Source organism: Corythoichthys intestinalis, chromosome 3 (genome assembly GCF_030265065.1).
Source record: "Corythoichthys intestinalis isolate RoL2023-P3 chromosome 3, ASM3026506v1, whole genome shotgun sequence".
Lineage (NCBI taxonomy): Eukaryota > Metazoa > Chordata > Actinopteri > Syngnathiformes > Syngnathidae > Corythoichthys > Corythoichthys intestinalis.
The window spans coordinates 23,118,273-23,144,935 of record NC_080397.1 but is presented as its reverse complement, the minus strand read 5'-3'; the positions used below and the strand labels follow the sequence as shown (position 1 = coordinate 23,144,935).

At 40.1% G+C, this 26,663-nt stretch overlaps 1 protein-coding gene across 4 annotated transcripts in view; it reads right to left on the bottom strand.

The window, feature by feature from the left end:
• sema6a (sema domain, transmembrane domain (TM), and cytoplasmic domain, (semaphorin) 6A) overlaps nt 1-26,663 on the bottom strand; it is a 242,861-nt gene that overhangs the window by 124,085 nt on the left and 92,113 nt on the right. For 3 of the 4 annotated variants that reach the window (XM_057831645.1, XM_057831646.1, XM_057831648.1), the window contains exons 2-3: nt 14,923-15,078; nt 10,277-10,394 (exon numbers count right to left, since the gene is read on the bottom strand). In XM_057831645.1, the coding sequence (XP_057687628.1) occupies nt 10,277-10,394; nt 14,923-15,022 (218 nt within the window). In that variant the 5' untranslated portion in view covers nt 15,023-15,078. Of the gene's footprint in view, nt 1-10,276; nt 10,395-14,922; nt 15,079-26,663 lie in introns of those variants that run through there. The other variant, XM_057831647.1, reaches the window with a different exon arrangement.

The window sequence follows — 26,663 nt, the reverse complement described above, 5'->3', positions numbered from 1 at the left end:
ACATGAAATATGGAGCGCCTGGGAGTGGGGAGTGGGGAATCTTGCATCAAGAGCAGTTTAATGGTGAATTACAGAGCATACATCCGCCAGTTGAAAATTTAGGCACATGGGCACAGTCTCATCACATCACAATCACATGACCTTCAACATACAGTAATCATGCTTGGTTTTAATTCACAGGCAGAAGACCATGTCGGTGTACCTATTATTGTAGCCAGCAGTGTTGTTTTCCTCAACGATTGCGATAACGAAAAGATTTAGTCGACGAACAAATTTTTCATGACGATGAAGTGACGATGAGCAAAAACGTGTCTTGGGAGACTAAAACATAACGAGACAAATGCCAGTTCTCGTCTGATGAGACGACGACAAGACGAAAATGCGTTCTGTCAAGGCGTGACATTTTCATATGGTATGTAAAGTACATCAGTCTGCATTATAGCAGTGTTTGGGTCGTGTCACTTATGTGAGATGTGCTGCACCCCCCGCCCCCGACACTCTCACCGGTGTTAGGATCTGCGTCAAGCTTGGCTGCGCTCCATCTTGCTTGTTTTAAAACCCATGGTAAGATTTGTTTGTTGTCTTGTCAAGAGTGAACATGACATGTTGATTTAGCCTTTAAAGGTCTGCGCTGAGATACCATTACACACTAAATGTAAACTCGTAGCATTAGCATAGCGTTCACCTTAATTTTGGCATTTAGCTTGGCGAGCGTCCTCTTGAACTCTCGGAAAACTTTTTTTTTTTTTCATACAGTTCGTGGTGTCCAGTGGGGTTTAATTAATTGAAAATAATGAACTGTTTTTCTTGCTGAGTGTGTTTCATCATCACAAAGTTGGCGTTGTCCCTGTAGAACCTACAATGTGTGCTCTTCTGTGAATGTTCAATCAAAATTGTTGAAAATCTTTATTTACTTTTGGACTAAAACTTTTTAATTTTACAGACGAAAACTTTTGAATAATTGTCAACTATAACTAGACGAAATTTGTGTGAGATATCGTCCACTAAAACTAGACAAAGATGAACACATTTTGAAATTACTAAAAAAGGATTAAGATTAAGTATTATTGTCCAAAAGACTAAGAGACAAAGACAAAAAAAATATAAGGGCTGCTAGCAAGTAGGTGTACTGTATATACACATAAGGAATGCCTCCTTCTAGAGATTCACACAGTTGCAATAGCTAAGAAATAGAGATTTAAAATATATATATTTAAATATATTATGAATATTTAGTTGTACAAGTACTTTATACATCACACATTTGAACACATTTAAAATAGATCTATAGTTTTTTAGGTTATTTAAAGTTTAGTAGTACATTTAGTATAGTATTTAAAGTTAGAAAATTAATTTGGGAGTGTAAATATGCATGTCTTTAACTAGGGAGTTTGGGCGTGAACTGCAGTGAACAGTTCATAATGTTTATGTTTTTTACTGTTCTCCAAGTGTTCAATAAACAGCTGAAGAGTGTAAACTGTGGCACATGTTACTCCACGCGTACGCTACGTGAGAATATGTAAAAACGCTTTGGGGGCAGGGGTATTTAGTTGAGCTCTCAAGACCCCAAGTTCGTAAGGCTCATAAGGCTTAATACTATAACACTTTGATGCCTGCATTAATGACAGGATGTCTCTAAAAATAGAGAGCATTTCTATGTTTATTTGAAGATTACGTAAACATTTAAAAACAAAATGAGTAAAAACTAGGTTAAAATGAGAAATATTATGCATTTTCCCCCAAATTTAAACACTTCTATTCTGTAACATGCTTTAATCAAAATACCACAAAGATCAAGAAGTATGTCACAAATTGCTATCTAATATAATCTACATTCCATTTAACTCTCTGGCTGCCATTGACAGGGTTAGACGGGGAGAGGCTGGCAACGCATGATCCCTACCAGTGCTGCCAGATAACATGGATTGAACGTCTAGCACCGTCCATGGCACTGAAACATGAGCATACACAGCCAGCCCTCCCAGTTGAAAAGAATTGGACGTCTAGTGTTGGCAATTATTTGGACTGAATGGCAAACTCAGTACTACAATGGAATTACCTGATCAGTTCAGAATGAGTTTGTTTGACTTTGTCAACGATCACATAATAAATACAGGGGAACCAGTGCCATTAGCAGCTATCGATGCCCACCTGCCACCATGGAACAACTGAGCTTCCAATGGTCCCATTATATTTATTTTAGTCCCTTTAAAAGCAGTACCCATCATTCACGTGACTAAGATGTACTGTAACTACTCTAAAATTAAAGCTGAAAGTCTGCAGTTAAAACACATTTCATTTTATCTTAACTCAAGCGTGGTAATGTTTAAAAACAAAAAGATGAGAATGCTGTCGATGTCCTGGTACTAATGTACCTCACAGTAGACACCAACGTTAATCAGTTTGGCTCCACTAACAAACACATCTGTTTCTTGAATGGCCTGTTTTTTATAACGCAACATCCAACCATCGCTTTTCTATATCACTTATCCTCACAAGGCTGTAGGCAAATAGAGATGGAAGGAAAAAGTTCAAATCTCATCAGGCTTTCTGCAAGACTGCGTTATGAACAACCTCAGTCTTGAATCTCATCAGGCTCGACTTTTTCCTTTTTGCCGCTGACTACGATTCAGAATATTAAGGCTTTAAATGACTCCTGACCTGAATACGTAATCATGATTTAAAAGCTGACAGGGCTAATGACATTTTCGACATATCGGCGAAAATGGTATGAGCTGCTCAACAGGAGCTCTCTCATGTGCTCACATTTCGGCACACATGTTGCAGGCCAAAGCGAGAACAGAATATTCGCTCTTGCCAAACCAACACATTTCATTCAAACACAAAAAAACCTGATTTAATCATATCAATCAGCTTATTAGTTGTTCAATTTTGCCAGGGACTATTTACCTCCACGCATTAGCCACTTTGTTGATTTACAATTTCATCAGTTGCTAGATCCATATTAGGGATCTTGTTAATTCATTGCCTGCATCAAAACGACAGCCAAAGGGATTCAATTGAAGTTGGAGCCATTATGAAAGAAAAAAAAAACACCCTGAACTAAATGTGGGGCTTTGGATGGCGTTCACAGGGGCCATCTGCAAGCTGCAGCGCACCAACAACTGACTGGAGGCATGATAGCAAAGCTGGCTCCAGAATAAACAAGTCATCTGACTACATAAAAGGGACAATTTAATACACTGATTTGCTGGCTGAACACTTTGACATTGATTGTCTCCCTTTCCTCCTCATCACTCAACTTTTACCGATATCCTGTTGCAAAGCAGTCCAGACTATCGACAATGCTTTGCTTGTCTGTGCAGGGAATCACTGGCGGGTCATCCGGTTTGCTCTAATCTCACATAAGACATTCCAGTTATTTCGGGGTCACGTACCCTAAGCCACGTGGCACCATTCCCATCTCCGTGGACTAAGTATGTTGAGAACACACACAAACAAAATTAAACAGTATCTAATTGTTAGCTCAATCCAAATTTTGCCCAACTAGAGTACAAGTAGTGTCAAAAAGGGTGATCACAAGGGTGTTAGCTGAATGTCAACTTACTCCAGGGCAAGATACGAGGTACACCCTTTACAGGTTGCCAATCAGGTGTTTACAGTGTATCACAAGAGTGAGTACAACCCTCGCATTTCTGCAGATATTTATGTATATCTTTTCATGGGACAACACTGTCACTTTGACATAATGGAAAGTAGTCTGTGTGCAGCTTATATAAAATAATTAATTTATTTTCCCCTCAAAATAACTCAAAATATAGCCATTAATATCTTAACCCCTGGCAACAAAAGTGAGTATACCGCATGGGAACTACGTACATCCGTAAATGTCCAAATTAAGCTTGTCATTTCCCCTCCAAAATGTCATGTGACTCGTTACAGGAGTGATGTCAGGATTGCTGCAGAGATTGAAGATGTGGGGGGTCAGCCTGTTAGTGCTCAGACCATACGCCGTACTCAACATCAAATTGATGTGCATTGCTGTCACCCCAGGAGGAAGCCTCTTCTGAAGACGGTCCACATGGAAGCCCGCAAACAGTTTGCTGAAGACAACAATGCACATGGATTACTGTAACCATATCCCATGGTCTGATGAGACGAAGATTAATTTGTTTGAGCCCGATGGTCTCAAGCATGTGTGGCGACGACCAGGTGAGGAGTACAAAAATAAAATGTGTCATGCCTGCAGTCAAGCATGGTGGTGGGAATGACCCCCCCCCCACCCCCCCCCCCCACCCCCCCACCACCACCACCTCAATCTCTGCAGCAATGCTGACAGCACTCGTGTAATGAGTGACATGACATTTTGGAGGGATAATGACAAGCAGTACTCAGTTTGGACATTTAGGGATGTACGTAGTTCCCATGCGGAGTACTCACTTTTGTTGCCAGGGGTTTAGATATTAATGGCTATAATTTGAGTTATTTTGAGGGGAAAATAAATTAACTCCATTTTATAAGCTGCACACAGGCTCCTTTTCATTGTGTCAAAGTGTCGTTTTGTTAGTGTTATCCCATGAAAAGATATACTTAAAAATCTGCAGAAATGCGAGGGGTGTACTCACTTTTGTGATACACTGTATAGAAAAGCGTCACACAAATACTCGTATATGCCTACTTTGAAGGGCTGTTGTGAAGGCCACAATTCACAATACATTTTCAAACCAATCTGATTGTGTTTGACCCTTCAAGTCAGAGAAGACAAAAACTTTCTTTATACATTCGACAACTGGTCGATGTAATAAATTGGGCGACACACATCCTCTAACACTCATATGCACGCCAACAAACACACCCCTCAAATAAACCCTCTGTGTCCCAATTCCCTCCCCCCTTGTGCCCCTAAAACTGCTGGCTGCCACTCCATGTGGAGCAGGTGGGAGACAGGCGCACCAAAATCTCTGGCGCCCTTCCCTACACACACACCCCAACACTCACAGTTCTCCCTAATGACTACAGATACGATTTAAAGCAGCAGTCTCCCTCAACCACTTAATTTGACATGCTTGGAGCAAAACAAAGAACACCCCCTCCATTGTGTCTTTCACCCAGTCAGGCCTGAACTCAATTACCCAAAGGGGGCTCAAATCAAGCTGATAAGAATCGCAAAGATTTTTTACGTTCTGATCCTGTATCAACAACCGTATTTTAAATTGCATATGATCATAATTGCACATTTGCCGCTTTGCTAATTGCTCATTCTGTCATGAGGTGAAGCAAGATATTTTAAAAGGTAGCAAACAAAAGGGATGATTAAAATCAATGAGGGCGTACTGTGGGCAGGTCCTGCTGTGTCGGTGAGCTGTATTTGCATGGTAATAAAAGACCCTTAAGTAGGACCATTGACAGGTAGAGATACGTAGGGGTGAATTTTCGTAGACTGCGCCCGTACACTTTAGTGTCAGAAGTGACGCAAATGTATTTTGGTAGACTGGTCTGCACCAATATAGGTGATTTTTATAACCCCAGTGAAAAGGGATTCATTTTCAGTGCAAGTTTCGAGTAGAAAGCGGGTCAGAAAGCAGATCATTTTGAGTTGATCATTTGAAGAGTAGCTCGCAAGACAAATTAAAGTGTGGCCAACCTTGTTCTTGTTCTCAATTTGTATTATTCATTCATCTATCGTTGTTACTTATTGATATTAGCTAGTAAGGGTGTAACAGTACACGTATTTGTATTGAACTGTTTCGGTACGTGGTGCTCGGTTCAGAACGGAATTGTACCGAACGAGTTTCCGACGTAATTTAACCCTTACTTTTCGAGGCTGTGAGTCGATCGGGTTACAGTTTATTTGTGTAGATTATATTTACTCCGTCTTCTCTACTATAATGAGGACTAACATGGTACGACAGTCTAATCCAGAAACGCCAATGGCGCGAAAACTTGGCCGCTGCGAGAACTCAGTGAAACGCGGGCGTTAAAGTCAATCAGCCAATGCACACCAGTCGCAGTGCGGCCGCGTGTTAGATGCGTCCCCGAAGCGGCTCAACACGACGCACGCGAAAAGAACGGCAAAGTTTATTATTTGACGCGAGACGTGACCCTCCTGTGTCAATACTACTACCGGTAGCTAGAATTGGGCAGACCGGAAGTCACTCGTGGAGAAATTTTCTTTTTTTTAAATTGACTGTTTTTTATTGAAAAGCACGTTGTTCTTTCAACGTACAATACGAAGGGATTTTACAGATTTCTCTTGCTTTTCCTTTTTACAAACAAAACAAAACAAAAACAAAACAAAAAAAGGAAAAAAAACAGGGAACCTATTACATCACTATACCTTTTACATGCAAGAAATCATTATGTATGAGCATATATTAATCCGGTCGATTTTCAAACTAATATGCAATCGTAACCCACTTTTTGAGTCCATCAGATCACAGTTGACTTATCTTTGTTGATTTACTGCTGTCTTCTCTGCTATAATGATAACCAACACGGCCCCGTGTTCAAATCAAAACCCTCCTACCACAACAAAACAAGTAGGAACTAATATTCACATAGGAACTACTAAAGTTATACAACATAAAATATACAATATAAATGAATACTACATCACATTTGTAAAATATAAACACATAATAAAATAAATAATAGCCCATTTAAATAAAATAAATTGAAATGAGCTAAAACACCTGTAATCAAATAATAATAATACACAGATCCTGCTTACACAATTAAATTTATTAATTTCTGTGTGGCACTTTAACTTGAGAAAATCCACCAATAAAGCTTTTGAAAACTGTTCATAAGAAAAAAAAAAAGATTCGTTGAGGCATTTCATTTGTAAAATACATGTTAAAATCTTTGTCATTGGGATTGCTTTTCTCTTTAGCACAGGACTTCTTTTTTCCTCTTTCGTCCAGAAAGAAAGCTGACCAATATGCGGGGTCTGAAAGGCAAATTGTTGTTGGATTATCTTTAAATACCCATTTTGCATTTTGTTTTCTAACTGTACCGAAAATGAACCGAACCGTGACCTCAAAACAGAGGTACGTACCCAACCAAGATTTTTGTGTGCCGTTACACCCCTATTAACTAGGTATATAATAATTTATATCAACTGTGTGACAACGTGAAGCGCACAAATGTGGCTTGACTGAACTTTTTTAATAAAGGTAACATGATGCTCATGTTCATGCTTCTGATTCTTAGACTACAGCTGTTCTCTACACAATGCAATTTTCTTAATGTTTTGGGTACCTGGAACAAATGTGTTGGGTTTATATACCGTAATTTTCATACTATAAGGTGCACCTGACTATAAGGGGCCACCTACCAAATTTGACAAGAAAACGGCATTTGTTCATAGATAAGCCACACTGGACTATACGCTGCAGCTGTCCTCACTGTATTATGGGATATTTACACCAAAAGATATTAACCGGTGACACTTTATTTGCAGCGGCATCATAAGACTCTCATTAGACCAAATGAACCACCATAAAGCTTTGAACCAATTGGCTGCAAATCTCCATTGCCTCAAAAAGCTTCATTTGGCCATCACTGGTCTCTTTGCGGAGACAGTCAACCTCTGCTGCCACCACCTGTCAATGCTGTTGTCATCCAACATGCCTCCAAGCATGCATTGCAGCGCTACTGATGTAAATAACAAATCAAAATTCATGTTCTGTGCCAATTGTTTCTTCTGTTACTGTTCTAGTTGTTTCATTAATTGCTAGTTATGGAATTTGGTAACACTTTATTTGACAGTGGTGTCATCAGACTTTCATAAGACCATCATAATGATGACATGACACTGCCATTAGCATTAATGAAGGCTTATGACAAATGTCATTTTGTGTCATCCGGCAAATTATCTCCCTTTTGAATGGATGTAAAACATCAGAGCTGGACATAAATGGAGTTAGTGACATAGTTTGCCGGATGACACTTGATTACATCTATAATAAGCATTAATTGATGCCTATGATAATGTAATGTCATAATTATGACAATCTTATGGTAGTCTTATGACGCCGCTGTCAAATAAAGTGTTACCGATAAACCCAAATAAATTAACAAATAAGCCGCACTGGACTATAAGCCGCAGGATTCAAAATGAGGGGAAAAAAATAGTGGTTTATAGTCTGGAAATTACTGTAATACAAATAATGTTTATAAGTAAAACAATAGAATATTTCATGAGGTGAAAGATTAAATGAACTTGTCAACGAGGCATAGCATTATTGAAAAAGCATTCATTGTTTTAGTATTTGACACTTGAAAATAGATCGATAGAGCTAGCCACCATAAAGAGATGCTAGCTAGCATGCAGTCCTGCTATACATGGTTGTTGCAGAAAATGGATAGGTAGATGGATATTACAAGCTAGCTATGTAGATGCTAGTACTTAGCGCGGAGGCCGTCAATACTTGATTGTCACATGCACACTGCAAATGCAGGTGATTTGTGCCAACGCTAAGCCTGTAATGATACACCTAACGAAACAAATCTTGAAACTCGGAGGAAAAATACTGTCGCATGGTGTGAGACGATAGAATCGTGACACACCTTCAAGCTCAGTTCAAACCGGTGTTTTTTAGTTGGAAACTCACAACTACCTGCCTAGTTGAAATCATTGGTGTCGCCAGACGAATTTCAGTGGGGCATGTGCCCCAGTATTGATTTGCAGTGCCCAAGTTAAAATTTCGCCGATTAAAAAAAAAAAAAAAAAAAAACTTTGGAGTTTTAAGTCTACATAGCATAATCTACAGAATGTGCATATATAATATAGTGATATTACTCTATTCACTCCATATACACAATCTGCACATGGCTTCTTAATATGGGAATTTATGCACATAACTTTGGCTGTGATAGACATATGAGTTGATACTTGCGCGGAGCACCTTAGAAAATCGTTGTAAAGTCGTATGTAGGATAAAAAACATGGTTGCTACAAAGAGGAATAGCCTATTTTAATGCTCCAAAGATGCATCTCAAGTTGAGTGACTGGCGCTTTTAAAAGATACCATGTAATTGAGAATTTTATTTTATTTTTTTTTCCGATTACTCCAACAGCACATGAATACAGCATCAATATTACATTTTGTGTGTGCCAATCATACAGTCGACGGTGCATCTGCCCACCTGCTTTACAGGTTAGTGTCATATAAACTGTGTTGATGATTGTTTGGTCACGTAATCCCATGAATTGTGAATTCAACTGCGGTTAACTACTCTGGTCGCAAATTGAATTAGCTCTGGGATATAACCTCTAACAATTTTGTATGTGTACTCATCATAATTTCCAACTGTTTTACAAACATTTTATTTGTTACAGCAGTCCCTGTAATCCGTAACAACATGTATTATTTATTATTTCTATTTGACTCAAACAGCATTACTCTTGCAAATGGATATTAGAAAGTTATTTGCTCACAGCAAGGATAAATCAGCGAGGAGGAATGAAAGAGGAATGAGAAAGGTATGCTAAATAACCCACCTAGGCAACATAAACCACTTTTAGGTCAAAACCTACCAGAAACAGTATAATCTAATATGATTATATATAGTTTGAAGCACTATTTCTGACTTTTTAAAAAAATTTTTGCTCGCCCATCAGTTCCTTGGTATTGTACTAGGTCTAGTGACGCCCTTGTTTGAAACAAACTCTGTCAAAGGCAGAGAGTGAAAGTCATTAGGGTAGTAGGGTATCACCCTCAATTTCGTCTTACATGGGTTACCCAGAGGGGTTCAGTTCCCGCTTATGGGTTAGCATGTGAATCGACTGTTTCGCCGTGGTGACCTCTGATGGAGTAAATAGAAATGGATGGGCAGATGGATGCAGAGGATGAATTGCTGGATGAATTGTTCATGGATGAACTTGTTTGTGCAAAGTTGTGAGAAAACAGCACCGCATGACAATATAATTTAATGTGATTGTATTATAGTTTGGTTTTTAACTCATTCAGCACCATGGATGTCGATAGACATCCAATCCATTTGAATTTGTAGGCCGATGCCTCTATTGCCATCAAGGGCAGCATATGAAATGCATACAAACAGTTACTATAGTTAAGACATTACTACTGTCTTTGCATGGGCTTGTGACTATAACCTCCTGCCAGTCCAAATGCAGGAGGTAATAATATGCGGTGAGCCTAAGCTTGTTGCGGCAATGAATCCCTTATGATTCATAAAGCCATAGATATTGCCCACTTCTAGATTGATAAGCCACCTGCTCGGCCATCAGTGTCAAGCTCACAACAATCACTGAGAATCATTGCGGTTGTAACAACATTTGTTAGCTTACCTGGCAGCAATGAATAAAGTCTTGTTCATGATCATGATGAGCTGAATGTCCAGTTTGTGCCGCTGCGTGTTGTTCCTGCCGGGTTTGTGGCCCACAAAGGCCGGGTACTGCTTTGTGTCTACAAAGAGGAATAAGTGAGAGATGAATCACTTTGATGCCATGATTGCCGAAGTTTTTGTTTGGCGAGCTGTAGGGATTTGGATCAAATGTCAACACATCTGTTGCCTGAGCCCCTGCTCCGGCCTTAAATTATACACTTTAAAATGCACAGCACTGTACCATGAAATTGTTCTGTTGTTAGTGCCGTGGGATGAAAGCGCTTGTTTGACTAACAGAAGCGGGTCAATGTCAGGCTCCTCTTATACAGAGAGACACTTTGAGCATCTCTCTGTGGACAACCACAGTCTTTATGAAATGGGAAAACAGCGGCTTTTCATATGCATTGGGACCAGGGATGCTGCTTTAAATATTTTAGTGGCTTTTTTATGTATGTCTTTGAACACCTTCTTGTTGTATTAAACTCATTCGCTGCCACTGACAGCAATAGATGATCCATTGGAACTGAGGGGGCTGATAGTGATAATTTACAGGTCATGCATTGGATGTCCTATACCTGTCAATTGTCACATTCTGCTGCTGGTTAGATTGTGTTTCGTTACAGAGTTGGGGAGACGTTCCTGATGTCGCACCTGCATCCAATGCCAGCTCCTCAAGATGGTATTTAACACGGGCAATCTGAGGCTACGTCTACACGAGGACAGATAATTTTCTCCAGGGTATTTTGCCGACTATTTTTATACCTATCCACACTTCGTTTAAGGTGCGTTTAAGGGCCCCCCTGCTTCTGCAAGGTACGTCTGCTTTGCTCAAACTACGCATGCGTAAAAAGGAGAAGCCTCATGTGTCATCGCCCACGTGGTTTATCTCTGAAACGGAAACGCATTACTCGCTCACGGGAAATTTCGAAATTAACTACACCTTTTACACTGTCATTATTATGTGATCACTGTTTTTTTCGTGATCGCAATTGAACGCATCACGCAGGACCGAGAGTAAAGGGAGAGCACACTCGGCTTTTAGGAGCAGGCGTGATTGAAATAAATCTTTAACAACGAAAGCCTGACATCATTACTATTAGGGCCTCTGCTCCTCCTTCCTGAGCACTGGCCCACCTCTGGCAGGTGTGCGTGTTTTTATTCTGATTCTGTCAGACGGGTGGAGCGGCCTAACAGTTTGATCGGGCCACAATGGATCCCGCAGACAACCCCTCGGGCTCTCCCACGTCACTCCTGGACCAACACCAAGCCATTGACTTCCTCTTCCATAAGGTAACGGACATTTCCCCATCACTCCAGGCCATACAAGCACAACTCACCCCGGAACCTGGAGCGATCAACTACCCTGGGTCGAATACGCGCACAATTCACTGCCAAAAGCCTCCTCAGGAATGTCACCATTCTTGTGTTCCTTAGGTTACCAACCCCCATTATTCCCCTCACAGGAACGTGACATCCCCGTCCCACATGTCCAAGGCCACATAGGCCCGGCTATGCCGTCGGCTAAAAAGTGGGGCTCTCTTCAAAGTCCCTGCCACTGAAAACTGAGTCTGTTAAGCTATCCCCTCGGTTCGTTGGCCCCTTTGAGATCACCAAAGTAGTGAATCCTAATGCCGTGTGCCTTAAGCTCCCTGCTCATCTCAGAGTCCACCCTACCTTCCACGTCTCCCAAGTCAAGCCAGATTCTATGAGTCCCTTGGCCCCCCCGTTCAGCCGCCTCCGCCACCTCTCACGATCGATGGGGGTCCTGCCTACCGTGTGGAGCGGCTTCTCAACGTCCGCCGTCGTGGCCGTGCGCTCCATTATTTGGTGGACTGGGAGGGTTATGGCCCGGAAGAGCGGTCCTGGGTTCCAGCCCGGTGGGTGTTGTCCCGCGAGCTCATCCGTGATTTCCACCGCGCCCACCCTGGGCATCTTTGTCGAGCGCCAGGTGACGCCCGTAGGAGGGGGGGGTCCTGTTAGGGCCTCTGCTCTTCCTTCGTGAGCCCTGGCCCACCTCTGGCAGGTGTGCATGTTTTTATTCTGATTACAGAGTGGACATCTGACGGGTGGAGCGGCCACAGGTGATGGCGATGATAATCAGCCCTCTTAAAAGCAGTGGACGCTGCCACCTCGTCACCCAATCAAGTCAGTTGTATCTCGCATTCTTTACTTATTTCTCTGATCACCGGCTCACGACATTTTTTGCTCTTGTCCCAGTTCCTGTTTTTTGCGCGCCCCTTGTCGGATTTCATTCCTGCCTCCTTCCCGAGCTTCATCGCCTCACGCCCACTTGACCACCCCGATCATCGAGTTCCACTGCTTTTGTGTTGGACACAATAAAGCATTTTGGTTCATTGCCACATCGTGCCAGTGTCTGCATAAGGATCCTCTCCATTCCGGGAATCCTAATAATTACTTGGGATGTTACAATCGATGCTCACTTGGAAAATAACAAATAGAAGCATATCTGTGTGGCGCTGCGTATATTTCCTGGAAGCCGCAACCAGGACTGCTTGTGGATAAAAGTGGCAATCCTGGAAGTGGCGACAGTTTGACAGGCAGAAATGTCTTGGAAAAAAAACTGAACGTGCGCCTCTTCGACTGGGGGTACCACGCAGGTCACTTTTCGGGGTTTAATTTTCCTCTATCAATTTTTATATACACTACTGGGAGGGGCAGCTGGCTGATCGGAGATAACTCAGGAGATGAGCTCTGTAAAAAACGCTCATCTCCACCTTATCTGCGATGGGAGGACCCCAAATGGGCACTGAATTTAAGCATATTATTGATACGTAGTTTGAAGGTTCAAGAAAAATGTGTGGAAAAGAAAAGAGGAGCAGGAATGCCACGTCGTAATCGTCCGCCTCCATTGTTTACGATGCTGTCATGACGCACTAAAAACAGCGACGGCATGACGTCCCTTCCTGAGTATCCCAATGTTGTACGAAAACAGCAATCCATATTAGGCGGCGTGTAGGCGGCGGGTAACATTACCCGCCTACATTATCCATCTAACAACTAATCCGGATGATAGGCATACTAGTGTAGCCGACATGCCATATAGTCCAACTAATTACACGTTTAAGGCCATTATCTGTTCTGATGTAGACGTAACCTTAGAGAAGGATGCCAAAATATTGTCTTGCTGGTCGCCATTTGAAACCTTGTACTCCAGTCTCATTGCATTTGTTAGTTTTGCCCCTGCCTTGGGTTTTGTTCATTTGCTGCTCTTGTTTTGTAATCCTCTAGCTTGTGCAGGTGTTGGAGTGTTTTGTCTTTTTGGCTCCCTGCCTATCGCCTAAATTTACCCTTGGGTTAGTATTATTGATCCCTGTCGACCTGCTGTCACGGACCTATCTTGTTATTCCTGCTTTTCTGCGATCGTGGTTTTTTTGTTTGTTTGTATTTAATAAACTCTTAAGCGCATCCCTCAGTTGTTGTCTGCTTTGAGGTCGAACCTTGTTCCCGCATTTGGGGACCCTAACATCAATTGCAGCTAAGAGCTAAAATAAAATTTCAAACCTTATGTAGGAGTATTGAAATTGATAATATTTGAGGATTTGGTTAGCGCATTTCCACAATGCTTGACACATCATGTGGTATGCCTTGCAACTCGCTCCAGACACTTTAATTTTTGGTTTCATTGCCATTTTTGTAATTATTCAATATTACGTCCAGATTAAGCTGTACATTCATGGATTTAATATATGATCAGGGCTCTTATTTTTGTGCCCAGTGTAAATCCGGCACGACATACAATCTAATCTGTTTGAGGCAAACTTCCCAGACATATGCATACCGGCTTAGGTGAAAGCGGTTTGCACCTTTGTTCACATAAACACTAACCTGGCACACCAGACGATTTGTTCTATATATCCGCCATGGAAATATTTCACATTTAGATCTGGGAAAGATCCAGTTGAGACCTTTTTCATGGGAAGAACCTTTACAAAATATACGGCTGCTGATTGGACGATGGCTCTTGAAGTCACGCTCATCACAGACCAATCCACATTATGCCACAGTAAGAAAAGAGCAAAAACATCCTTTCTCATCGAAAAAGCTTTTAGTGGCGTTATTTGCTCCTCTTTGAATGAGGGAATTAAGTGTACTCTTGATAAAACCTTGGAAATGGACCTTTTTTAGATAGTCACTTCCTAGTGATGTCACGTCTGCAGCTCCCGCCTCTTTCCCATGATTGACTCGGCATTAGAAGACTGAGAGCTGGTTAGACAAGGTTGTCATGACAGTACCGCATGATGAATAGGGCTGCGTGAACACAGCTGACTCCATTCACCGCCAACCAGCATGGCTTCTCCCATCCCCTTCAAACATCCTTGCGTGAAAATGTCTACAATGATCCTTGCATGCCTGTAACATTGTCACTACGCTTAGCTGGTGTGGCAACAGGCGAGTACTGTCACTGAATGAATGAATTTAATTGCTAGTGGATTAAATGTGTCTATTGTGCATAATTATTCATGTGATGGGCAGAAATGAATGGAGATTGATAGATTAATAGATAGCGAATAATAGACTGAATAGGAGGGCTTGTCATATGGAGGCAGTCGGCCAAAAGAAGAAGAATATGTAGCGCATCATACTCACAATTGCCATGTGAGATGCTTATAGGTTCGCTGTCTTCGGGGAAGGCCGCCCCAGCTACGTGCAGTAGCGCGAAGCAGAGGAGGAAGGCCCCCGACCTCATGGTCGCGCCACTCTGCAGCTGCCACTGCCGGTCCTTTGATGCGGATGTATCTCGGCCTGCGGGGAAAAGAACAAAAAATGGTGAAGTGGATGGAGGAGGCACCATGCAGAATAGAGGATTTTCAGGTAGAAAATGGCATAACAGCACCTTCCGCATATTCTCATTACGTACACAGGTGCAATGCTTACAAATTTTCAGTGACTCATTTGAACCGTGTTGCAAATGAAAGAGCTTTAAGTGGATTACGAAGGTGATATGCGTCATAGGCTTGATGTCAGGCAGAGAGGATCTTTCTTTAACTGCATTGGCAGATTAACCTGCTTTCAAGTAGTTTCAAGATCTGCAAATGCAAAGGGGGGCAAGTACATCCTTCACTACTTGTTAGTCATTCGACAAGTACATTCCTCTTTTCAACACACTCATTACTGCTGCACTCACAACCACACCAGAAAATGACATAAAAATCAGTTAATAGGTAAGGGAATAACAAACTGGTTCTTTATCAAATAAACAAATAAATAAAATTAGAATGGGTTCAGTTTTCTGATTTGAACAAAGTGCAATTAATTGGTCAAGGATATTTCATGTTTTTATTGGTTATTTTTAATGTTAATGTGTTTTAATGACAAATGAGCACTCTACATTATCCTTTTTGAAGTTGCGTTTGATCAGCCATTTTTAAAGAACCAAAAATAGCCAAGAGGGCATGCCAAACCTCATGATTTGATTTTGATGGGTAAATTTTCACCCGATCATCTCCCAAAAGAGGCAATAGCAATTCAATTCAGTGTATTTATTGGTTTAGAGACACAAACGTGTCATGTCCTTCAGCAGCATGCTTAGGTCTGAAGATGTTTTCTAGAATCGAGTGGAAGGAATTTCACAGAACAAAGTCAAATATGTTGTCTATTTTATTTATTTATTTATCTATTTTCTATGGCAGACTAGTTTTGGTTATAATTGAATGCAAATCGAACAATATAAACATTCCCCATTGGTAAACTTTTGGTGGTATGAGTTGGATTTAAAACCCCAATATTTCATTTCTTTTGGCAATTAAGAGTGAAACAGCACAATTTCCCTCATCACATTTTCTATGGTACACAAAAACATTAAGATTTTTTGGCTCTTGACAGACTTTGAGAAAACATTACAGATTGTGAGGGCATACTGTGTCTTCTGTCCAAAGTTGAAGACATCAAAGAGGTAAAAAACCCATTTATATGATTCAATTCCCTCACCCAATGGAAATTAATAATACAATTAGAATCAAATGGATAAGGAGTAGAAATAGTGGACATATCAAGTGAGGAGATGACAGATACAGATCATATAATCTTTTTTTTTTTTTTTTTTTTTTTTTTTTTGCCAATAAGAAATGATGTACTGTAGTTTGGAATACAACTTACTGTACAGTATGCCCGATGACTAAAACATTAGGCTGCTGTGCTGTCGCATTTCCTGAATTACCTGAGATGTTTTACCTGATTAGATAAACACTGTGTCCTGGACAAGCTCATTCGCTAATGCAATTTTATACGCAAAGTATAAGTATCTATGCACTCCAATCCTAGACATACCACGCCGACTTCTCTCGTCGTTTATGGCAACAGATTACAGCCATAAATCAAACGGGACAATTATTGCGTTAGTAATCTAATCAAGAAGCGAGCGTTTCATTTGCATTATGCCTTCTTTTTTTTCCCTCCAGCTTGAGTGTCAAGACATTGCGGAGAATGCAGCGGATGCTTCTGGGATGAGGAATTGAATAAAACACCCCGTTTAAATTTATTTCACTCTGATAAAAGTTGTTTATCCCAAGATGTATTATCGTTCACTGAAGGCAAGAAGAAGCAGAGGAAAGAGAGAGAGGAAAGGGATTACTTTTACTTTGCAATGTCTCTCTCTCTCTTTCTCTGCCTTCATGCTCCTGTGAATCTCATTGAGGGGAGGAATGAAAACACTATTCACACAGAGGATCACTTTCACAGAAGGAGAAACGCAAAGCTTTGGAAAGTCTAGAGACCCCCTTCATCTCCCTTCGTCCTGCTTCTTTCACACCAACTTCACGACAGAAGAAACAGCCAAACAACCCTGCAGATATTTCATATACCACATTTAGATCAAGTTAACCAAGGGGTACTGGATCTGAGAAGAAAACAAAATGTATGTTGTAGTATGTATCTTGTGGCAGAGGGGCATACAAGTTGTCAAATTAACAAAGTTGTCATATTAATAACAACAAGTTAGGAGAAAAAGGTCCAAATATTGAAAAAACAATGTTCTAAAGAGACTTCTATTCTTGTGCAATTACCGGTATGCTTTTTTTCAATACAAAAAATCAGGGTTCAGCAACCTCTTTGATCCCTCTGATCAGTTCACTTATGTGATTTGACACAGGAATTTAGCTTACCTTTAGTAAGCAAAGTCAAGCTCACTTTCTTTGTATCTTTGTTAACGAAACACTCACGCAGGTCATGAAATCACAAACTATGTGAAGTCATGGTTCGGGTTGGGCATCGTTTGAATTTGAATGGTTCGGATTCTGATTCCAATTCCACGTTTCGATTCGGGTTCCAAACGATTCTCAATTCCGATTCTTTTACTAGGCAGGGTAAAAAAAAATGCATAGTTTATATTAATTTCTTAACTTCTCGATTATTTTTTCAATTATATGAACTTCTCACGGGGCTAACTTTAACTTGTATATAAATATCAGCCTTTGAACGTTAAATATGATGAAGTTTCTTTCCACAGGAGTGCACCTCTAAAAAGATTATTTTTCAAAAGCTCACGGAGAAAACATTTACACAAATTCTTTTGCCTATGTTTTAGAGTGTCTTATGCTGCAGGCATTTATGGTATTGCATCGTTTGTTTTAGGTGGTATTTCTACAAGTTAGTTAAGGGCTGACATCTTGCGGGGACTGTTCTGCCCCATGATCTTAAGTTGACGACTTTGATTTCGTTCGAAACTGATATATTGTTCATCCGTCCACAAGATGGCACTATTGTAACTCCGGACTCGACAGTTTTTCTTTGGTTTTGCTATGTGCGCTTGGCTTCCCCTAGTTGTGACTTACTTGAAGCAGCAGGCAAAAAGAACTTATTACATTAGTTGGAAAAGAATCCTTGAGATGTACACCCACTACACACCTCCTCTACATGATACATCGTTGGGAACCTTTGATGAAGCAAAATCTTTAAGTTTGCACGTTATTACAGCGGGTGTGATATTATTTCAGTGTGTTTATTCTGTTACTATGTTGTCAGTTATGTGAAGCGAAGCAACACGTTTATGTGCTAAGATAAATTAGCCACTTCATATAGTTTGCTCCTAACAGAGCGAGTCTTCTGTGGCTTCTTCTTCGTGGTGTTCGGCAGATATTTTTTTCCGGTCGGCGGTCAGAACATCGAAACTTAAAAAATTCGAACGGTTCCGCGAGAACCGGACTGTTAGTCCCAGATCACATCGATGCTCGATGCCCAACCCTAGTCATGGTGCACACCTTCCGAGTGGCACCGTGACTTTACCTAGTTGGTGAACTGTAGTGTGAATAAAGATACTGGTATATAAAAATTGAGCCTAACTTCCTTAAAAAAAAAGAAAAAAGACTTTATTCTCTTACTACCTAACATTGATGACATTTCATTGACAAGATTTTTAAAAAAGCTTTAATACTAAAATCTTCTACAAGGTTTCTAGTTTCTAATTTCTCTTCTGAACTTTGACCTTTACCCTTGCCGTAATTGACTGATTGATGATCAGCAAGAGGCACAACATTGCCGGAAAGATGGCCAATCACATCCTAAAAAAGTTGGAAGTAAATAACCTTTCAGTTGTATTTCCAGATGGGACCTCGATCATTGCAATTTAAAGGTGAAACTGCAAAAACCCTCTTCTTCCATATGTTATTTGCTTTGATATAAAAGCCACGAGATTCATCGCAGTTCTTCTTCCATCTGCACCGATAGGATACACTGGATGGAAATGTTTTAAAATACTAAAAAAAAGGCATTGATGCACTAAATGGCTTCAAGTGAAACTCAAAGGCCGCTTTCATCACCGCATGAGTAACAGAGAGACCCAGTCTGGCTCTTCTAGAGGAGAAATTGCTTCCTTGTGTGCTTAAATCTTGGTTTGAAAGCTACTGTAGCGCACACCCTCAGAACATCAGGACTCAAGGACTGCACGTGGAGCAATAAATTACAGAAACTCAACAGGTGGGACTTGCAGATTTCTCAATCCAAATGAACTGAACAAAACAAGCACTTCTTTAGGATTTTTCTCCCTAAAAATTTAAATGCAGTTTAACGCACTAAGCCGCAGCTACTTTAGGTGGCATTTCGAGTCCAAATGTGTGTGACTGATAGAATGAGTGTGTAAGTCTGGGGTGTTAATAAGGCTAATTGCTGGCAAGAGACCACTAGCAGGTAGTAAAAACATGAGAATCAATCCAGAACAAACTCCCGTAAGCTTTCCAAGGAATAACATGGACTCTAACTACATCACATGTATGTACATCCCAAAATGAGCAGCCCCACGGGGGCAACCAAAACAAACGAGCACCGAGCTTTGACAGTAAACACATTAGGAAGTCTGATGATGTTTTGGTTGCTAATACGCTAATGCGGATGTGTTTGCTGATGGTGCGCAGCTGCACACATTTGTCAAGGTCAGCTGTTATAATTGGGAAAAGGAAGAAACATTATAACACAACATTGATATTATTGTCAGTCTGACAAATGGGAAAAGTGTCTTTGCACAGATTTTTTTTTTTTTTTTTGAATGGAGGAAAAAGGAACACCCTTTTAAATGTGCGTAATGTCTCATCATATGCAAATCTTCCAACACACTAATTCTTACTCATGATGCCTGATTTTACCATCAAATGTTCTTTTTCTTTCCTACTTTGGGGGAGAGAACGGGGTATTACTGACATCCCAAGTTCGAAAAACTCATTTCAGGGAGATTTTTAATATCGACCCTATCCACCACCCCCCATCCCAACAGCCAACCCCTCCCGTGCCCCAGACATAGACACTAGAGTGGTCCTATAATGACTTTTTAGCCGATATCCCGACATTGTCCAACTCCAAAAATCCGACACCGATATATGCTGTCGTGGACTTATAACATATTAACATATTATGGCTAATTGTATTGTGATGGATACTGGATGCTTTAATAACGATAATGCTCACAAAAAAAAAATCTCAAGCATCTTAGTTTGGAGACATCTAATGGTCAATAAGCATAACTGCAATGCTAAGCTGTGACCAGCCCTTGTACAAAGGCAGAAGGCTTCTACATTAACTTTAAAGGCAACATACATATTGGAACAAAACCGTTAATGAAAAACTGATGTTGATATTATCCAATATTTTTAAAAGTATTTTATTGGCCCAATATTGACTAATACACACTTAAGGCCGCTTAACTTTTTCCTCTTCTTCTTCTTTTCCTTTCGTCTTTTCCCTTGAGGGGTCGTAATTTAAGAAAGGTTAAAAAAGTTCCCCAAAATAATTACCATATTTTCCGCACTATAAGGCGCACTAAAAGCCTTCAATTTTCTCAAAAGCCGACAGTGCGCCTTATTATCCACTTTATACAGTATATGGTTCAATATTGTTTAATCATGGCATGAAATTCCCTTTAGCTCAGCTCCATCTAGTAGATGCATAATGACACCAAAACCACGACTACTACTGCGCTTTATAATGCGGTGCGCCCTATATATGATAAACATTTTTAAATAATAAATTTAAATACTTTTTAAAATTTATTCAGGGTGCGTGATAGTGCTGAAAATAACATTAATCAATTTTAAGGTAAATTCGAAATTAATTTAGCCAATGTTTTTGCTTAATTTTACAACAGCCTTTGCTTCCAGAAATTAAATGCAGGTGATGGCATGTTAAACTTACCCTACCTTAACCTGTCTTTTACAATCATTCAATCAAGTCCACAGTGTGCAATGCTGAAATCACACAGTGCCCCTCACCACAGTGTCATTATTCTTCACCTTAAAGGTGCCATATTGAGTTTTGTCACTTATTTAACTCGCGACTGCTACCTCCGACCTAAAGCGTTACTGCAGCCTCTATGTTCTGTGCTGATACGAGCATGAACATAAAGCTCGGAGTCTGACCTGGAGTTGAGACAGGCTTCCAAAACGGCCCCTTCTTAATGTCTGCAGAATCCATGATAAATTATGGACAGTAACCAGCTCGCTTGTGCAGTGTTTTTGCCAAGCAGAGACTAGGTGGCTGTCAGTGGGAGGTGCACAGGTCTGTGATCGCCCAGCGTTTTAGACCCGAATCCTCTCTATTGAAAGGATGAAAAATGGCTTTTTTGGGCGTTCTCTGTTGAAAAGTCTAGGCTCTGTGTACTCATCAAGGCTCTGGAGGAACATGCATGGAGTAGAAAAGTATTTTACATTCCACATAGAACTTTTAACTAGGCAGGGATATACTTTTGTCATATATTCTGCTAGTATATTCTGCAAAACTGACTAAATTCTCAAGAGCCCATCAAACTTTCCAAAAACCTGAAAATTACACTATTTCATCTCATTACTATGCATCGCTTTCTGTAATTTCAGAGTGAAAAAAGTAGGATAGGGACATCTCAACTAATATATTTTCATTGCGAAAATATGATTATAGCATTGCCAGACATGATTCTTAATCGCTGGTGACAACAGAGACATGTCAGTATATAAGTGTTTTTTCTTCATCACAGCCGGGAGTATAAGAAGAGGAAGTGTTCCATATTTATAGTTAAGTGGCGGCTTCTCGTAAATGCCGTCTGACAGCTTTGATTCGAGGGCGGTGTGCCTGTGTTTATATTTGGCAGGCGGGATAACGTGCACAGATGACAGGAACGCCACAGGGAGGGGCCGTCTTAGTGGCAATGTGGACATGAAACATGATTGAAATGTGAAGCGCATTTTAGGAACAGCTACGATTTGGACAGGTAAAAAGCATCATTTTCAAGAAAAAAAGAGAATCTTTGAATGTGAGTAAAAGCAGTGCAAATGTTGTCCAATTTTCTTCCATTAGGTGTTTCCAAAATGTTTACACTTACTTTATGACATTGGCTATACTGTATTTACATGGACACTTTGGCTAGGTTCATACCGCAGGTCGTAACGGCCAATTCCGATTTTTTTTTATCTGTTTTTTTTTTTTTTTTGGCGTGCCCATTCAGACTGCCTTTTCCACTGAGCCCGTTCAAGTATCACGCATGCGCACTACTCACAGTCCGAGATGCGCTGAGCAAACTGACCCACATGCGCAGGAGCATCAAAACAAATGACTACACATGAAGCACACAGACACATACGGACAGTTTGCCCCGACTGCCGGCCATGTAAGCAGTCTTGAAATATTGGTCCTTTAGAGCAGTGAGAAAATTTATCCTCAACCCATTTTATTTTTTTATGACTGTTGTCAAGCCCCCTCCTTCCCCAAAAGCCGCGTTCAAACTAGGCGCTAATGCTATTGCACAGCTGCACCACTACCGTAGCGCCCTGTCCCTCTCGCTCTTTGCCGACGTAATTGTTGCATGAATTCCAACTCGGGGGACTTCACAGTTCAGACCGCAGGCACATTATGGAAAAATGTGGCCCAGATTGGATTTTAACCACATACGAAAGTAACCTAGATCGGATTTGAAATGGTCCACTTTTATGCGACTTTTCCCGTTCAGATCGTCAAGTTAATTTCCTCACTCAAGCCGGAAAAACACGAAAAAAGTGGATTCGTGCATTAAGACCTGCGGTATGAACCTAGCCTTTCATTCAGATTAAAAGCCTGATCAGATTAAAAATGCTTCATGTACACATCCGTTTCGGAATATTCTAACCCGATCCAAGGCATTCCGATCAAGATTCTAATTTCAAACGAGAGGGGTGGTTTATGTTGATAATAATAATATTATATCGAAAATTGACAAGATTAACAAAATGTTAACCAGGGGTGCTCAATATGATGATCGTGATCTATCAGTCAATAACAATGCTTGTGCGGGGAAGATGGTGAAATAAATTAAAAAAAAAAAGAAAAAGAAAAGAAAAGAAAAATTAAAGGCCAAAAAAAGGCTTACTTATGCTTTGTTGTGCAATATTGCTGCTGAGCTTTGTAGGCTGCCCAAAAAATAAAGGGCTCGGGGCCTTAAGGGTTAAACATGTTATTTTATGCAGTATTGATTCTGAGCTTATTAGGCGCTATATGATGCTATACAATTAAGTTAAATTGTATTGAATTGAAAATAGACATAAACCTGAGCTTTCTAGGCAAAAATTAAAACCCAGAAGGTTGTCTCCTTTAAAAGTATGCCACAGTATGAATTTATTTCTATTTCTGTGGTTGGAATGTGATAATGTAGGTATTCGGGGATAGATTATGTCAGATAAGGTGCAAATACATGGCCTGACACTGCTTTTCAAGATACCTGCCACTTAATAAAACGGATTTTCAATGACAGGCTGTGGGATTTTTTCTTCCGGGTGACATTTTCGTGAAGAGCAAACATTCTTAAATCTTAGGTATATTAATAGCACATACGTAGCCAAGGGAGTGTAGGTAACACCTGCACACTCAGGTGTGAAATGAGGGGGAAAATGTTGTTTGTTGTCTGGTTTTAGAACAGCAGACATACATTGTGCCACTCAAGCTCATTCGAAGCCCGAGTCAGAGGGTGATTTTAAGTCTTGTCAGGTCGGACATCATTAGTTGTGTGGAGCCTTCAACCAACAAACCTTTAAACATGCAGTGGAGTTCATGACTTGAATGAAATTTTCTCAATCGAATAACAAAATGGTCAAGTTTATGTTATGAGGGTAGGTGTTGCACATTTTTATCCATTTCCTCTCTTTATATGGGCATAAACGATAAGAAAAATGTTGATATTGTGGTGTGAAGCATTAGCATTATGAGTTATGTTCTTAATTTGTTTTTAGAGTTGGCAAGGGCATGAAATGTACAATAATGACTTGAATGACACGTTGTAGCCAGCTATGTGATTGCTTAAATGGCCACATTTGACATGCAGTAAGAGTAAACAAACATCAACTGATCAATATTCTCCTCCTTAAGAGTTCACAGCGTTCTCAGTTCGCACAGTGTTAAGATACAGTTTATCACATCTGACTTACAGCCTGTACTTCTCAACAGTCAATCAAAGATTGCTTGGTTGGCAGTCTTTCTCAAGATTGGGGTGTAACAAAATATCGAAATTATGATATATCGTGATACTTTGTATCCTAAAAGGTTATCGATACGCTCATGCCAAGAATCGGGATACAATTTAAAAATCGTTTAAAAAAAGAATAAGGTACCAACAAGTTGCTACAAAATCTTCCACCGTAATACTGTCTTACTTAACTCTATGGCTGCTATTGACGGCGCTCGACGCCCAATCCACTGGGACTGGGAAAGGCGAAATAACGTTCATTCGAAACCAGAGACCCATAAAATGCTCCAAAATCAACAGGACGTGACTGAAAATCAACAGGTAATGACCCAAAAACATGGCATAAAATTACCTCGCTGCCTGGCATTGGCTGCCATAGAAGTGGAAGGGGCCCGTTTGAAGAGGGAGGGGTTCATTCGCTGCCACCCACCCAATTCAAATTGACTGGACGTCTAGTAGTGATAAACTTACAGCAAAATGATGTTGTTTTTCTGTTTATTAGTGATCTTGTAGAATATCTTAGAATGATTTCCTGACCAATGTATTGATAATCGTTGTATCGCCATATCGTTAGATTAGGGGTGGCCAACCCTGGTCCTCGGGAGCCGCAATCCAGCTTGTTTTTCATGTCTCCCTCCTCCAACACACCTGAAACCAATTATCAGGATTTTTATCAGGCAACTGCAGAGATTGGTGATGAGCTGATCATTTGAGTCAGGTGTGTTAAAAGAGGGAGACATGGAAAACAAGCTGGATTGTGGCTCTCGAGGACCAGGGTTGGCCACTCCTGCGTTAGATCATCGTTATCGTGAGCTTTGTATCGTATGTGGGCTACCAAGAGGTTCACACTCCTATCACAAACTGTTCGTTCATCAATTGCAGAAATGTCAACAACAAATTTCTGACAGGTGGCCAGTAAATTCCAGAATGATCATCAGTCAACAGCACACTGACTGCCAGTCATTCACAAGCTGGTCACCAGTGAATTGCAGACTTATTGCCAATTAATCACAGATTGGTTGCAAACTATTCACTCATTAGATAACAACAATTTCAGACATACTATCACAAAATCAGTGACTATAACTACTTTCAAAAGTTTGAGACTGATAGAACTACGCTCCAACTGATGTTTTGCCAGGTTTCATTTTGTTCAGCAACCACCGCTAAACCCCTGCTGACAAACCACTGTGGAAAACTACGGTGGAAATGAAGAACACACAAACAATATTTTTAGAAAAAAAAACATCCACTTTCACAGTGTTACAATGTGCTACATTCAAAAGTGGTTTAAAAAACTATTCTCTTGCTTTCCTCCATAGTGCACATTCCTTTTTCATCATAGTCCTTGTCTTTGATAATTTTGTCGCGTGCCTGAATGCACTTTTCCGAAAACGTCCTTTTTATGGCTGTTTTGACAACTTTGATATCTTTGATGGCTGTTTTGCCACTTTGATTCATTTCTTGTTTTGCCATCTTTCATGTCTTTCATGTGAATGTAACGCAAACGGCCACATACAGGGCACACCTTGTCATTCATGCGTTTTCTTTATTTTCATGACTACATTGTAAATTCTCACTGAAGGTAATAAAACTATGTATGAACACGTGAGGAATTATGTACTAAGCAAAAAAAAAAGGGTGACATAACTAAAAACATGACTTCAAAGTAGCCACCCTTTGCTCTGATTACTTTTTTGCACTCTTGCCATTCTCTTGATCATTTTCAAGAGGGAGTCACCTAAAATGGTTTATGACTTTACAGGTAGGGTTGGGCATCGTTTGAAACTGAACAATTCCGATTCCATGTTTCGATTCCAGTTCTGAACGATTCTCGATTCCGATTCTTTTAAGAGGCAGGGTAAAAAATTTTTTAAAAAGAGACAGGGTCAAAAAAATAAAAAATGTAAAGTTTAAAAATGCTTATATGAATGTCTGAACTTCTGGATGAATTTTTAAATTATATAAATTCAAAATTTATTATTTAATAATTATTGTTTTTTTATCATTTATTATTTTTTATTATTTATTTATTATTAATGCAATTAATATGAAACTTATGAATTATATAAACTTCTCACAGGGCTATTTTTTAACTTGTATTCAGATATCAGTCTTTGAACTTGAATGTGATGAAGTTTCTTTCCACATAAGTGCACTTTCACAAAGATGTTTATTTTTCAAAAGCTCACGGAGAAAACATTTACAGATATTCTTTTGCCATGCATGTACCTTAGCTGGGAGCTACGACGAAACATTAGTATAAATTCTTCTATTGGTTATAATTTGAAGATCTTTTAATACTGTTGATTTTAACGGAAGCGTCTACTGCTTTAAGATGGCGGCTGTTTACTAACGCCAGTGAGTCTGTCATTTTGCATCTAGTCCTCTATACATTTGCTAACGCCATTGACGCTGTCATTTCGCATCTAGTTCTATAAAC